The 16,622-nt window shown below is 29.2% G+C and overlaps 1 protein-coding gene across 1 annotated transcript; it reads right to left on the minus strand.

Moving 5' to 3' along the window:
- Positions 1 to 8,280: 8,280 nt before the first annotated feature.
- Positions 8,281 to 14,446, minus strand: LOC103578485 (uncharacterized). The gene is made up of 8 exons (XM_053742174.1): positions 14,381 to 14,446; positions 14,091 to 14,149; positions 13,476 to 13,782; positions 13,299 to 13,366; positions 10,528 to 10,789; positions 9,788 to 9,991; positions 9,157 to 9,260; positions 8,281 to 8,658 (listed from the first exon to the last, which is right to left on the minus strand). The coding sequence occupies exons 4-7, from the start codon at positions 13,304 to 13,306 to the stop codon at positions 9,210 to 9,212; spliced, it is 525 nt and encodes a 174-aa protein (XP_053598149.1). The 5' UTR covers positions 13,307 to 13,366; positions 13,476 to 13,782; positions 14,091 to 14,149; positions 14,381 to 14,446; the 3' UTR covers positions 8,281 to 8,658; positions 9,157 to 9,209.
- Positions 14,447 to 16,622: the final 2,176 nt, after the last annotated feature.

Consider the following 16,622-nt stretch of genomic DNA (forward strand, 5'->3'; position numbering starts at 1 on the left):
ATCAAAAAATTCTCGCACAGAAAACACCACATCAGCTTTAATGCTTCAGTCTACAACTGCTGGTCCATCTAATATTGTACCCAATACATATGCTATTCCTGCTTCTGAAATTTTTTTGATTACTGACTCTACACCAGTTGATATTATATTCACTCCAGCTGATGAGACTGAATTTCCTACTGCTTCTGGTCCTCCTATTTTACACAATAACAACAATATTCCGATTCCCCAAAGTCATTCAATTACTAATACCACTCCAGCTAGCGAGACTGAATTTCCTACTGCTTCTGCTCCTTCCATTTCAAACAGTAACAATAATATTCCGATTCCCCAAAGTCATTCAATTACTAATACCTCTCCAGATAGCGAGACTGAATTTCCTACTGCTTCTGGTCCTCCTATTTTACACAATAACAACAATATTCCGATTCCCCAAAGTCATTCAATTACTAATACCACTCCAGCTAGCGAGACTGAATTTCCTACTGCTTCTGCTCCTTCCATTTCAAACAGTAACAATAATATTCCGATTCCCCAAAGTCATTCAATTACTAATACCACTCCAGCTAGCGAGACTGAATTTCCTACTGCTTCTGGTCCTCCTATTTTACACAATAACAACAATATTCCGATTCCCCAAAGTCATTCAATTTCTAATATTACTCCAGCTAGCGAGACTGAATTTTCTACTGCTTCTGGTCCTCCTATTTTACACAGTAACAACGATATTCCTATTCCCCAAAGTCATTCAGTCACTATTACCACTTCAGCTGGTGAGACTGAGTCTCCTACTGCTTCTGCTTATTCCATTTCACACAGTAACAATGATATTTCTACTCCCGCCGCTCCGAACTCACAAATATCTGATGAAAATAAAAAACTTGAACAATTATTAAAGCATTTGATATCACCAGAAATAGTTGAGTCCGTAATAAATGGAAATAGGAAAATAAGAAAAAGTGATCTGATTGATCAAATCAAAAATGTTTCTGATGCGGTGCCTTATCAAATTGAGAAATTCAATGATGTACAAAAGTACTTCCAACGTACGGCTTTCCAGGCTTTGCTTAATGCAATAAAAATCAAAGAAAAGAATAGATCATGGACTTGTCACAAGTGTTTTAGAAGAATTGATGAAGATAATGAGAACAGTATCGAATGTGACAAGTGCTGGTATTGGTACCATTTTAAATGTGTAAAAATACGTCGCAAACCTTCGAAGTCTCGTGAATGGGTTTGTCCATCTTGTACGCAAACGGGATGATGAAATTGCATTTTTAAAATGCAATATTTGATAACTTACAGCATATTAAAGTATATTTTAATAAACAGAATATTTTGATAAACTTTTTAAATTTTTTATCATGTATTTTCTAATACACATTCAATCCATCCCTTTTCCTTTTATCAATTTATGTTAAATATATTTTCTATTGACTAATTAATTTGTGGGATAAAAATTTATTCTAGTATATTAAGTGTTCAAATAATATTTAAGATAAAATTTAGTTACATGAAAATTTTAAAGTTCGAATAAATTTCATAAAATTTAAATGCACTATCGAATATAATAATTTTATAGTTTTGTAAATTTGCGTGATATTTTGTAAAATTTACGTTGCATGTTGATATTAAAACAGAAAATTTATATCACACTTCATTTAAATTTTATCAAAAGTTTTCTTAATATACTTTATATTAATTAAATGATAGTCGTCGGTGTAAATTTATTTAAACTAATTATCAATTACAATGAGTGTAAATAAAGCAGACTTCAGACAAATTTAAAATTATAAATAAATTAAGTAGTTCATTATCAAATTAATATTTATAAAAAAAGTACTTATTAATTTCAAAATTTTTAAAATGCGCATTTTTTTAAAGTTTATTTGTTTTATTAATTATTTATTCTATGAATAATTTTTAATTTATCTTATGTCTGCTTCATTCACTCATTCTATTATGATCCTGAAGTTAACAAATAATTCAAAAGTTTCGGATTTTTTTTTTCAACAACTCAATTACAAAAAAATAAAATATAAAAATATACACATGTAGCAAATTTAAAAAACTACAGGCGCGATTTTTCGAAGTATTTTTTTTGTTATAATTTATAGTTTTAAAAAAATTTTTAAATATTATTAGATGTCGGCTAACTTCATCGTCTAGATTCTCTGTAAATCACTACTCCCATTCCATTGTTTGTCTTCCAGTTTTATGATTGGTTTAAAACTGTAACATAATAATAATAATAATAGCCTCGGCCATCCATTGTCTCCGAGAATTACACATGAAGTTAAGATTGTTGCTGTTATAGTGTTAAAAAGGGAATGACATTTAATTTATTTGATTATTTCATGAGAAGTATAAAATATAAATCTATACATACATGTACATATGTGTATATGTTATATTCTATTGTTTTTGTAAATAGTTCCTGTAGCAAAATTGGATTTTCTTAAATTTAATTATGGCATTTAATCAATCTTTCGAGTTCAAAGTAGGAATGACATTTGACTCTTGGGTAGAATTTGAGGATAAAAAAAAAAAATATGAAGCTAGTAGTGGTGAAACTTTTACCACTTTTAGAAGTGAAAAACTATATTGTTGTGATTTTGAAAAGTGCATCAAAGATGAAGACCAAATTAACGAACTCGTTACAAAATTGAAGTATAAGTTTGTTACTTTAAAGTGTAAATACGGCAAGGCAACAAAAAAGCCTAAACAGAACAAAGAACGAGTCACTAGGTAACCCTGATTAAACAACTGAATTCGATCGAATTAAACAGAATTAAATTTTTAATTCTATTTAATTCAGATAAATTCTGTTAATTCAGTACTTAACTTAAAAATTAATTCTGTCTAATTCGGCAGGAAAATCAGAATTTGTCCAAATTAAAACGAATTTAAATAATTCTATTCGGGTTAATTCTGATTAATTCGAAAATAATTCTCCAATTTCTGGTTCTGAATCCGAATTAAACTGAATGAAATCGAATTTGAAATTTTTAAATCGGTTCTATTCTGTTTAATTCAAATTCAAATTTTCAATTCAGTTGAATTCTGTTTTACAGAATTCGACAGAATTAAAATTTTGAATTCAGTTGTTTAATCAGGGAAAATAATAAATAAAATATATATAAGTGAATGTGACATTATATTTAATGGTTTGTTTTATATAATTTCCAGTACTTTTAACCATGGATGCCGAGCTTCTATGACACTGAAAAGAGTTCTAACTCACGAAGCCAATTATAAATTAATCATTTCAGAAATTAATTTTAACCACGAAAATCACCCATTGCACTATAAGGTAAATTTCGTATAAATGTATAGAAAATAATATTATTAAGCTCTGTGGACTCGAAAGCAGAAAGTTTTGAGACTGGTCCAGAAATCAACCGTTTTCTAGATATTTTTTTTAAACTAAAGTCAACCTAGATCTTATATTGTTTTAAAATACTTATTTGAATTTATAATAATATTTTTAGGAGCTGCGCTACGTATTACCTGAACAACGGCGATTACCACCTGAATTAAAACATCAAGTTGGAGAATACATTAAATTAGGATGTAGCAACAAAAAAATTAGACATGAAATATCACAAAAATATAACATCTACCTTCTATCTAAAGATATTTCAAATATTGCTCAAGCTTTAAAACCACCTAATGGTAATGATTTAAAAACATTGGATGCACTTTTGAAGAAAGAATATGGTAAATATTTCTATGATTAGCTATACGTGATTAAAAGAAACGATTCGAAACGATTTGTAATGTTAAATGCTCATAAGAAGAGTGATTCAAAAGCATTAAAAAAGATTTAAAATTTTGTTTTTTTAATTGTTTCCAATCATTTTTTTTTTTTTTTAATAAGATTACTACATACCGTTTAACTACATTTATTGAGTAAAACTTAATAAATACTAATAATATAATAATCATACTTCTTTCATTATTCTTTTAATATCTATATCATAATTTAAAATAAAATGACAGTAATAGATCGTGTTTGTTTTCTATAATATACTTTCTGACAAGGGATAAAACAAGACGATTTTAAACCAGGGTAAAGTTTGCTCCCCGAATCATAAGCGAGGGCTGACCTTGGCCTCAATCTGAAAACAGATTTCATCCTGTATCACCTATAATATTTTTCATGATTATTAGCACTAGGATTCAAGTTTTGGTATTAGCAGTCAGTCGAAAATAAGTTAATTTAAGACCAATGGTGTGATCGACAATTTTCATACGTTTACGCAAGTGTAAATTGTGATTTACAATTCATTGTTAGGTAGTTGCAGTAAATACTACTCACTGCTTACACTTTTTAACTTCCCGCTTAAATAATCGATGATTTTCAAAAATTTCGGGAAGTTACTGTTTTTACCCCGATTTTCGAAAATCGAGTTTTCATCAGATGTCGACGTTTTGAGGTCATAGGAAGCTATTCTGACTATTTTCAGAATGATGTCCGAGTGTCTGTATGTATGTACGTGTGTGAATGGTCTATAACTTTTTAACTAATCAATCGATTTGGATGTTTAAGGCAGCAATCAAAAGAGCTTGTTGGCCATCAACTTTCCTGAAAATTTCAGATCATTTGATCAAGTAGACACGAAAATATTGGCGAATTACGAGAAAAACAAATTTTTTTTTTAAATTTTTTATTGATTTCTCAGAAACGAATTGAACGATCGATGCCAAAATAAAACGCGTCGAATGCTGCCTTAACCATCTCAATCGGTTAATTTGTTCGAGAGATATCGTTGGAGAAAGAAATGGAAAAAAGCGGTTTTTTTCAAATATCTTCAAGACGGCTGAATCGATCGCTTTCAAATTCTAATCAGCTCTAGAATTCAATAAAACGCGCCTTTTGCCACCTCAAACGTCAAAATCGGTTAATTAGTTCAAATGATATCAGCGTTGAAAAGTTAAAAAAATAACATTTTATGTTATTTTTTCCAGATAAATCAAAATGTACTGTACTAAAATGTGTCTAAAACCTTACAAACTTTTCCTCTTTATGATCTGTTTCGGTCATCATATAATGCCATTAAACTTGTTCTTTAGTTTAAACTATATTATCAACGAAAAAATCGAAAAACACAGTTTTTAATAATTTTCTTGGATATTTTATATATTATTGCTCTGACCTAAGCCAAAACTCATTTAAATCGTGATTTCGTTCATTGACATTGATTTCTGCCTCAATACATTTAGTTTATTGAACATAATCGGAAATTAAAGTTTAAAAACCGCTTGTTCATTAATGATTTTCGATTTTTAAACTTTTTAACTTTAGCATAAAGCGTAACTTGTTAGAGTTTGGAAAGCTCATAAAAAAACAATCGCATGCAATAAGATTTTCAAGCTTGAAGAGCTCGAAAATATAGTCACATTAATATTTTCGAGCTCCTTGAGCTCGAAAACAGCGGGAATTTTTGGGGCTGGCCCACAGGGCCAACCGACGCCCGGATTTTTTTTATAAAACTTAATCACAAAGTCAGAATTGTCACATAAATTAAATGAGTGATTTGAAATTTATTACTAATAAACGAATGACAGGTATCAGAGCTAAAATCATAGCAAAACTAGCTATCGGCAAACAGAAACATTATTTGTTTCTGTCCGCTGACTGAAGGCATTAACAATTTACGCATTTGATAATATTTGTTCGCGGCATCGAACTGAAATTCGCTTGTTTCGATCGGCTATATAGATATAGAAACTCAAAGTTTCGAAGCTGTTATCATGAAAAGTACAATTACAAATATTACAGTATTCATGTACAATTTCTACCAATTGCTTTACAGTTATTTTATTATTTCAGGATGTACTACAAGAATCAATGTAGATGATAAAAAAAATTTCAAAGCACTTTTCTTTACCAACGCAACCATGCAAACATCAATGAGCAATTGGCCAGAAATGCTATTCATTGATGGTACTTATAAATTGTTTAATTTAGGATTTACCCTGTATTTAATAATGGTTCAAACTGGCAGTGGAAGAGGTGAAATTGTCGGAGCAGCAATACTTAAAATTGAAACAGCTGATAATATAAAATGGGTCGCCAAAAATTTCCGTGAATTGAATGAAGAAGCTTGTAAAAAAACAACTTGCATAATGACAGATAAAGATCTGACTGAAAGGAATGCTTTCGCGGAAATTTTTCCTGATGCTCGATTCTTATTATGTCTTTTCCATACTTTGAAGACTTTCGATAGACAACTTAAATTAATGAAACTTAACAAGGAAGAAAGAGTGTTGAGTTTTAGATTACTCAGAAACTTAGCCTACAGTAAATCGAAAAAAAATTACGATAATTTATACCAAGAATTAGTTTCAAAAACACCAAAAAGCGTTGTAAATTATTTTAATACTAACTGGCATAGCATTCGTGATGAATGGACGAAGTTTTCAATGGCAGTATTTAATTATGGAAACGATACAAATAATATTGTTGAAAGTACAAATAAACAAATTAAAACTATTTGTAACTATCATAGTACCCTCTGTGAGTTTGCTACTAACTTCTTTAAATTATTAAATACCAGCAAGCAAGAAACTAATTTATTGACGGCTATAGACGGCTTAAAACGATTGAATATCGAGCATGAGCTCGGTTCTTTCGTTAATGAATATGCTGAATTTTTAACCAAAGTAGCCTTCAGCAAACTTGCAGATGAGTTAAAAAAATATAATAGTATAATCATAACTGAAAGTTGTAATGCAACAAAAATGTGTAGTATGATTATCAATGGCTACCGATTTACGGCTTCTACAACAGATTGTACTTGCCACTTTCGTGTAAGCTTGAAATTACCATGTGTTCATATTTTGAGTGTACGGAAACACTTTCAGTTAAATCTTTTTTGTTCTCAATTATGCGATCCCAAATGGTCGAAGGCTGTAAATTTGAAAAATGTAGGTTCCACTTTTCGTGAAAACTTAGAAGACGATTTAGATATATCCTTAATTACCAATCCGTTTATTGCCATATCAGAAACTAAAGGAGTCTCCGAATCAGATAAGACACATCATGAATTATTGAATAAGGATTCTAGTGTTGCAGAATATAATACTACAAAATCTGAAAATGAAAAACGGAGAATTTTACTTGGTCTCTTTGATAAAATAATGGAAACCGCTCTACAAGTATCAGATCCTGAATTCCATCAATTGTGTCAAAACTTGGAAACGTTAAATTTGACTAGCCAAAAAAAAAAACAAATCGATAATACAAACGATAATGTTGACTTGTCGAATATCGCATTACCACCAGTTGTGAGATTGAGAGGAAGACCCAAAGCTGCGATGAAAACAACAACAGGGTATTTTCCTCGCAAAATGTAAATGTAAATATAGTACATAACGTAGCAAAGTAAGTCAGAAATTAAGAAAAATAAAAATATTAAATAAGATTATAAAAAAATTATTAAGATTAATAAAAATATAAATGCTGGAAACATTACGAAGAATAATTTCTAATTTATTTCTAATTTTTTTGTGTACATATGTGGTCATTAATGTCTCGTACTCTAAACGTAGCACTGCTATACTTTCGTGTACCAGGCATTTCAGACCACACCTGTACTTATATAGTGTATAATAAAGATTATAATTTATGTTGTTGACAGTTCCTTATGTAGACATTTGCAGTTATTTGAATTTAAAATTGTAGTTGTGGAAATAAATCATTATACGTTAGTAGAAACGGATAAAATTTATAATAATAAAAAAATTGCAGTAAAGACATCTATTGATTACTTTCCAAAGCTTTGTTCTCATTCATATATCCACAAGAAGTGAGAATTTTCATACTAAACATACAGTATTATTAAAAAATAAACTCATGAAAATACACCATAAATACTTATTTATATATGTTCACCATATTTACTTATTTATATATTTTTTTAAATAATCCACGGATAATTTGGGGATTTTTTAGAGTCACGGAAATTTTCTCCCTAGAAGGAAAATCTTTCCGTATTACTAATTACAGATACGGACAAGAATAAATAAAGTCCATTTATCTTAAATCTGCCCGTGACTCTAATTACAGTCACGGATTGATCCGTGGATGGTGTCATTAGCAGTACCGAATTTAAAAATCACATAATTATATTGGCAGCAATAGGATGGCAGCAATCAATAAAATTACAATCTTTAAATTTACGAAATCAATATTTATTAGATTTTTTATTTCATATTAAATGATGTGAATAACAATTAAAACCTAAGAAATATCATAAATTAATAATTTTAATAATAAAGATGATGATATGGTAGACATGGGTATTATAAATGTTGATTTATGGAAATTTATGGTACTTATTATTTCTTAGACGTACATATCGTCATTTTTCAATAATTTATTTATCCATCATGAAATAAATAAATTGCCCATTAAAAAAAAAAAACTTTTTTTTTAATTTCTTACGAGAAATTTAAAAAAATTGAAAATTATAAATTAAAAAAAAAAAATTTTTAAGTTTTAAAATTTTTAGTTTGCCTAAATTAACACTATTAAAATTGTAATTAAATTAAACGTATGTACACTCACGTTCATTTCTACCAATGATCATGAACGTTGATTGGTGTAAATCTTGGTTTACAACAGAAGTCAGAAATTATCGTAATGTAAACCTGTTAACAAATTTTAAATCTTGTTATATATATATATATATATATATATATATATATATATATATATATTTATATATATATATATATATTTATATATGAATCTATAAAGTACTGGAATTATAATATTTGAACTGACAGGAGAAAGTGAAATATTTTTCAATCATAGATTGTGAATATCTAATATTTCAATAGAACCATCGCCATATATATGGAGTTGAAATTTTTATATACTTTTTTTAGGCATAAAAATAACACACACACACACACATATATATATATATATATATATATATATATATATATATAAGAAGAAGAATATGAAAATTTCAACTCTAAAATTTTTTATGGCAATGTTTTTTTAGAGATTTTAAATATTCACTATCTTGAATAACTGCAAAATAAATATGTTTCTCCTGTTAGTTGAAAGATAAAATTTCTAAAACCTTTTTTTATTTCTTTTTAAATAAGTGATAAATTAATTTCTCAATTTATTTTTACCTTCCAGAACTCAAACCAGCTTGGAGATTACGAATGCGGATATCATGATTTCGCTAGACGTTGTCATTGAATTTCCATATCCTGGATAATATTTTTAAGTTGCGCTACAAAATAAAAAAAATCAATGTGACATATTCCAAATTACTTAGATACCTATTGACATGATACTGAAGTTAGCCGACGTCTAATTTTTGAATTTTATTTTAGAGAGTAAATTATTAAAAAAAAAAATTTATGAAAATTGCACCTGTAGTCAAAAAAACAATTTTTTTCCTAAATGAGTTAATTTCATTAAAAGGCATTTTCAGACAATGACCCCCCACTTAAAAAAAAATTAAAGCATCAATTAGGAAAAAAACCACGGAGGTTTAATTTCACCGAGATTTAAAAAAACATTACTTACAGTTGTTATCAATTAGGAGATAAACGAAATTTGATAAATGAATTTTAGCCAACGAAATTTCAGCATTCAAATTATAATATTGTCATGAAAGTTTTATTAAAAATTATTTAACAAATTTCGTTTGACTAGTAATTTTTAACTGTAAGTAACATTTTTTTTAATCTACATCTCGACCAAATTCATACTACGTTGTTCTTCTTTCGATTATTACTTAAATATGTCACTCACCCTGATACAATGGAACCAGCATCCTCGAATCCGAGCTAAAGGAAAAGACGTCCGTATCGATGAAATTATTGCAGCCTCAAAATCTGTAATCACGTACTGTAAGCTGTTCTGTATATTATTTGCCCTTTCGATGATAAAATCCCATACTGCAGTGTACATGGAGGTGGTACGGGAGCTGCACAGAACATACAACACTGGTACTCCCTATAAAATAATAATGTCAAATTTACATAACTAAATTTAGTTCATTTTTAATAAACGAAAGATAAATCGATCAATATAAATTTAAATAAGAACACAGAACAATTGGTTTCTTACAACATCCATTTTCTTCATAAAAACAATCAACAATTGAGCAGCATGTGGTGTCCTTGGTACAGTCATAATTGAACGTACTAATTAAAATTCGGATAAAAAATAATTATGTAAATATTAGGGGTGTGTAAATAATTTAAAACTACGAATTATTCGATTCGGATTTCGTATAGAATTATTCAAAATTTCGAGAAGTTTCTTGATTCGAATCAAGTTATTTAAAAAGTTACAAGTGAATCAAAAACTTTCGGTTAGTTCTAAAATTGACGAATAATTTAAAAAATTACAAATAATTCGAAAAGATTCAAATTTTTGTTCGAATAATTCGAAAATTTGAATTATTCGATTCAAAATTCTAATCGAACGTATATTTTCGATTCGATTAGAACCCTATTCGCACACCCCTAGTAAATATATATACATACTTTAAAAGTCTCATCAATGTACAACTCGGTGCAGTTGTTTAATCGATTTATCATATTCATTGCACCAAATATGTGCACCTCGGATCCGTCTGTGGCAACTCTCGTATCGCAAAAAATACCTTCAACAGCAGGATAAGCATTTAGCATGTCACCAAGCGCATGAAAGGTTCTTGGGATTGGTGGTTGATGTAAACGTCTTTCACGGTGAACGTGACGTCTTGCAGCTTCTGGCCGCATTTCCATTGCTCTCACCATTGGTAACCTGTAACATAAAATATATAAAATATATATATAGGTTGTTTCAAAAAAAAAATTTTTTTATGATCTCTAAAGCTGGTTTTAAGTATAAAAAAAATTTACCCAAAAGAGCAGCTGTAAATCTTAATTCTACTCAAAGCTCAACGTATATTGATTTCCCCTTATATTGATGTGAATTTCATATGAAAAAATTGTTTTTTAAAAATGAAAGTATTGAAACCCTTTTTTTTCCAAAATTAAAATACATACTCTTGTATTAAGTTAAATTCTCTACGAATGAGTTCTTGAGTGCTATCTTCGTACTACTAACATAAACAAAGATGGAGCTTTAAACTATAATAGTATAACTTCATTGTTATTAGATGAAAGTTTCATGACAAAAAATTAGGTTTTTTTATTTGAGCTAATGTTATCTTATTAAAAAAATATATAGTTCATACAGCTGTTTAATAATTAATTAAATAAAATATTATTTTTGACTTGGTTACTCGAATTCCATTATTCGTATTTTCAATTAGAGTTCTATGAATTTATTGATACGTTTTTGCAAATTAAAGTAGTTGACTCATTCATCAAGCAATTACCTAATCTAATTTAGTTAACCGGCTAAGCCGTTCACTAATTTTCCAAACAAATTAAAGTAGCCAGCTAAACTGATCGGTTAGCTAGCTAATTAACTAGGCTAACTTTTTAAACCGGCTCAACCAGCTAAATGGTAAGGCTTTATTAAAAACTATATAATGTACTCAAGAATTTTTTTTGTAGTGAAGTCAATATCCTACAAGATTATGAACTTTGATTATTGGGAAAAATTATTTTCAATATTCTTATTTAAAAAAAGAAATTAAAAATTGTTCCACATGTTATTTAAATTAGAAAATAAATATTTATTTAGTTTTTAGCAGGATTAAGATTCTGAGCTGCTATTCTGGAAGGATTTGTTGTTATCCCTGAGACTAATTTGTAAGACGATAAGATTGAATAAAAAAAAAATTATAAAAAACCTTGAAAGATATATATATATATATATTAGGGTGGTTCGTTTTAGAGTAATATTTTTTTTCAAGGTGCTGACTCGAAATATTGTAGAATATATAGAAAAAAAAAATTGGTCAAAATTTGAGCCCTTAACTACTATTTTTCGAGGTCGCTAATTCATTTGCCAGTTTTCCCATTTAAATAACATACAAAAGTCATTTTTTTACACTTTTCTTTACCGCAACCTGTGAAGAAATTTTTTTTCTACTTAGATCATAATTTATTCTCATAGAGCATAAAATTCTCTAAAAAAAAGTCTGTCACGAAAAAATTATCTAACGAAGATTTTTATTAGGTAATTATATTACATTTATTGTATTATACTTGAAATTTATATTGAATAGCTCATAGCTGTTGAGCTATTGATAACAGAATTGAGTATTATACAACAAATTTTTAAAGCTCAATGACCCCTACAAAATTGTCATTTGACTTTTGTTCATAGAGTCAATAATTTAGCCCTTGAATCCAATTAAAGATAAATTTTCATATAAAGCACATCCAGGATTAATTACGTAATAAAAATATTCGTCAGACAATTTTTTCGTGACATACTTTGTTTTAGAGAATTTTATATCCTATGAGAATAAATTATGATCTAAGTAGAAAAAAAATTTCTTCACAGGTTGCGGTGAAGAAAAGTGTAAAAAAAATGATTTTTGTATGTTATTTAAATCGGAAAACTGGCAAATGAATTGGCGACCTCTAAAAATAGTAGTTAAGGGCTCAAATTTTGACCAAATTTTTTTTTCTATATATTCTGTGGGGACTACGTCTTCCACTCCTGCCTTCCGCGAGCAATAGTTAATTATAGCTGAGATATTGTTATAATTATTATTAGTGTTATCATTATAATTATTATTATAGTTATCATTATCATTATTACTATTATTAGTATTAGTATTATTATTATTATGAATTAATAATACTATAATCATTAGTACGAATATTACTAGGATTACGACTAATTTAATATTTCTGCCATTAATTATTGATAAATAATAATTTATGTGTGTCGTTGCAATGTGAGCGTGAGAGACATTTCTGCTCGAGAAACTAGTTGTAAGTTATAAAATGTAAATTCAAATTGTGTAGAACCTTTTCCTTTTTTTTGTCATTTCCCAATTCCAAAGATTCGGGTTTTTCCTAACATCTGTATTTTATTGCTCCTTTCCTGTTTTCTACGACGGCCAATAAAACCCAAAGGGATTACGGACCCGCGAGCGTCTGGCCAGCGCAAGCGGGATCCATGGGCCCTTGGATTTATTGCTGGTTTCCCACGGTTCGGGACTATATGTGCTATTTTTTAATTTCTACGTCATCACTCCTACTACTACTACAACCCGAGACTCCTTCTACAACCCCGACATCCAGACACTTCGTCCTGACTCCCCGTTCCGAGCACACCGTCTCCGGGTGACATAACGACGAATAAAACTCAGATCTTGTGAATCAACTCTTTTATTTAAACTCACCTAACCATATCCAGTCACCAAAATTCTACAAGATTTTGAGTCAGCACCTCGAAAAAAAAAATGTTGCTCTGAAACAAACCACCCTAATGTATATACATATAGATGAATAAATATAAATGTAAACAAAATTATGTTAATAACATATCGCTAAAGAATATTCATAAATTTGTTGCTTACCCTCTGAATACTCCATCTACTACCACATTAGGTAGGGAGTTGTCGAGCATTGCTCTCTGTTGCAATCTGTTTATTACTTCTGAGCGCTCATCAATTGTTGGTCGCGGATGGAAATGTTCACCAACAACTACTGGCTCATCATTGCCAAATCGCCATAATTTTACTCGGCATCGAGCTTCAGTGGTTCGATCAGCACATACGTATCGTTGGATCGCTCCGTTGTACCTCGAATCTCGATGAAAATTGTAGCCTCTGAATTTGATCCTTACGGTGCCAGCTCGTTGACCACGGCGAACTTCAATTTTTTCTATACCAAATTTGTTAAATTGTAGATATATATCCTATCCAAAAATTCCCATAGTATCCACTCAACTGCGACAAAAATCGCATAAAAACCAATACAGTCTATAGGATTCTATGCAGTTTTTATCGCAGTTGAGTGGATTCTATGGGAATTTTTGAATAGGGTAAAGTAACAAATAAAGCTAGTACCCGATCATACCATGTACTTGTATATTTATATTTAGTAAATATAGATATACAAATACATGAGTGATTGGGTATGAAATTATTCTTTTATAGACTACTGGATCACATATTTAACACAATACTCACCGATTAAAAAATATTTTTTCAACCAGAAAAAAAGTTTATTTGATGAGTTAGAAGAGAATCTGAAATATAGTATTATTATAATTAATATACCTATACTTAAATAAATATAGATCGATAGAAATTATTGTAATAATTAATGGCGGTGTACAAATTAATTTCTAACTGAACTATTAAAGCTGAAGAAATAAGTGACAAGTAGTAAATAAAAGAAATTAATTAATTAAAAATTTTATAATTTATAAATAGACTTAAGATAGTGAACATTGTCAATTTTATTGTTTTGTTTGTACCTGTACTTTTATTATGTATTTCAAAAATGGAATCAAAATTATAACGACGAACACACACTGTCACCGGTGGTAGCACTGGTTGCACTGTATTCTTTAGAATTTTCCGGTTATTCGGAGCCAGTGCTGGCAGAACGTGCGATATTTTTACCCCCTCCTGCCATTACACTCAATGCTATTTCACCTCAGGAGGGGGTAAAAATATCGCACGTTCTGCCAGCACTGTTCGGATCCCTCACTTTCTTGTGGTACTAAGGTATGAGGAGACGCGTATACGCACTAACTAATTAAGTTGTAGCTATATATATGAGTGTAAGTGTAGCAAACATCAGACAAATTTAAAATTATAAATAGAAAGAATGATTGATAAAAAAAATATTTATAAAAAATGTACTTATTAATTTAAAAATTAATATGTGCATTTTATTAAATTTTATTTTATTAATTATTTACTTTATTTATTTATAATTTAAAATTTGTTTGATGTCTCCTATATTCACACTCATCTATATATATATATTAATATTAGTGTTGTGTTCGGACCCGCCGCCCCGGGGCACTGTGACGTCCACCAGATACCCGGAAAAATTTTAATTTATAATAAGTTTGTTAGAAAAAAAGTCAAAAACAAAAAAAAAAGTGTGAATTATTAAGTATATTAATGATAATGAAATGCAAGTGAACAAATTTTAGTGTTACGATTATGGACAGTCTTTATAAATAGTATCAGTATAAATAAAAAAAAATCAATAAGAAATATAAATAAAAATCGATTTTATCATACTCTACGCAAAAAAAATCTGCACGCACATTTATTGCAGACAGAAAGCATGATGAAATCGAATTGAATTCATATTTGTTACTAATTCATGATCGATTTTTTTTTTTTATGTTGATACTATTTACAAACATTTTTCATATTCGAAATAGTAAGAGTCAATTTTTCAAACCGAGTTTATTTCAATCCGGTTTTTAATTATTATTACTGCGATATCGATTATTAGATAGACTTGCAATGTTGATTAAAGTGTGGATAAGAATAAGCCCGGTTTAAAAAACTAGCTCGAAGATCTGTTAAATTAAATTTCACATTAATTAGTACACTTGATAATCCATATATATATATATTTTTTTAACTTCCCGCTAAGAAAATCGACGATTTTCAAAAATTTCGGGAAGTTATTGTTTTCACCCCGATTTTCGAAAATCGAGTTTTCATCAGATGTCGACGTTTTGAGGTCCTAGAAAGCTATTCTGACTATTTTCAGAATGATGTCCGAGTGTGTGTATGTGTGTGTGTGTGTGTGTGTGTGTGTGTGTGTGTGTGTGTGTGTGTGTATGTATGTATGTATGTAAACTCTTTGTACCTTTTGAACTAATGAATCGATTTGGATGGTTGAGGTGGCAATCGAAAGAGCTTGTTGGCCTTCAACTTTCCTGAAAATTTCAGATTATTTGATCGAATAGACTCGAAAATATTTGCGAATTACGAAAAAAAAAAAATTTTTTTTTTTTAGTTTTTTATTGATTTCTCAAAAACGACTTATACGATCGACTTCAAAATCTAATCAGCTCTAGTACTCAATAAAACGCGTCGATTCCCACCTCAAACATCAAAATCAGATAATTCGTTCGAGAGTTATCGCGGGAGAAAGAAATGGTGAAAAACGGTTATTTCTAAATATTTTCGAAACGACTGACGCGATCGATTTCAAATTTTAATCAGCTCTAGAATTCAATAAAACGCGCCGATTGCCACGTCAACTATCAAAATCGATTGATTAGTTCAAAAGATATCGGCGTTGAAAAGTTAAAAAAATAACATTTGATGTTATTTTTTCCGGATAAATCATAATATAACGTACTAAAATGTGCGATATCATACCAACTCATCTTTTTTTATGGTTTCTTTTGATCATATAATGTCATCGAACTTGGTTTTTAGTTTAAATCATATTATCAACGAAAAAATCGATAAAACGTAGTTTTTAATATTTTTATCGGATATTTCATATTTTATTGTTTCTTACATGAGTCAAAATTTATTTAAATCTTGATTTTGATCCCAGACATTGATTTCTGCCTCAATACACTTATTTTACTGAACAAAATCAGGAACTAAATTTTAAAAACCACTTCATTGATGATTTTCGATTCTTAAATTTTCAAACTTCAGCATAACAGGTAACTTGTTAGAGCTTGAAAAGATCATAAAAAAACAATTGCATGTGATAGCATTTTCGAG

The sequence above is a fragment of the Microplitis demolitor genome, chromosome 10, assembly GCF_026212275.2.
Source record: "Microplitis demolitor isolate Queensland-Clemson2020A chromosome 10, iyMicDemo2.1a, whole genome shotgun sequence".
NCBI classification, from domain to species: Eukaryota; Metazoa; Arthropoda; class Insecta; order Hymenoptera; family Braconidae; genus Microplitis; species Microplitis demolitor.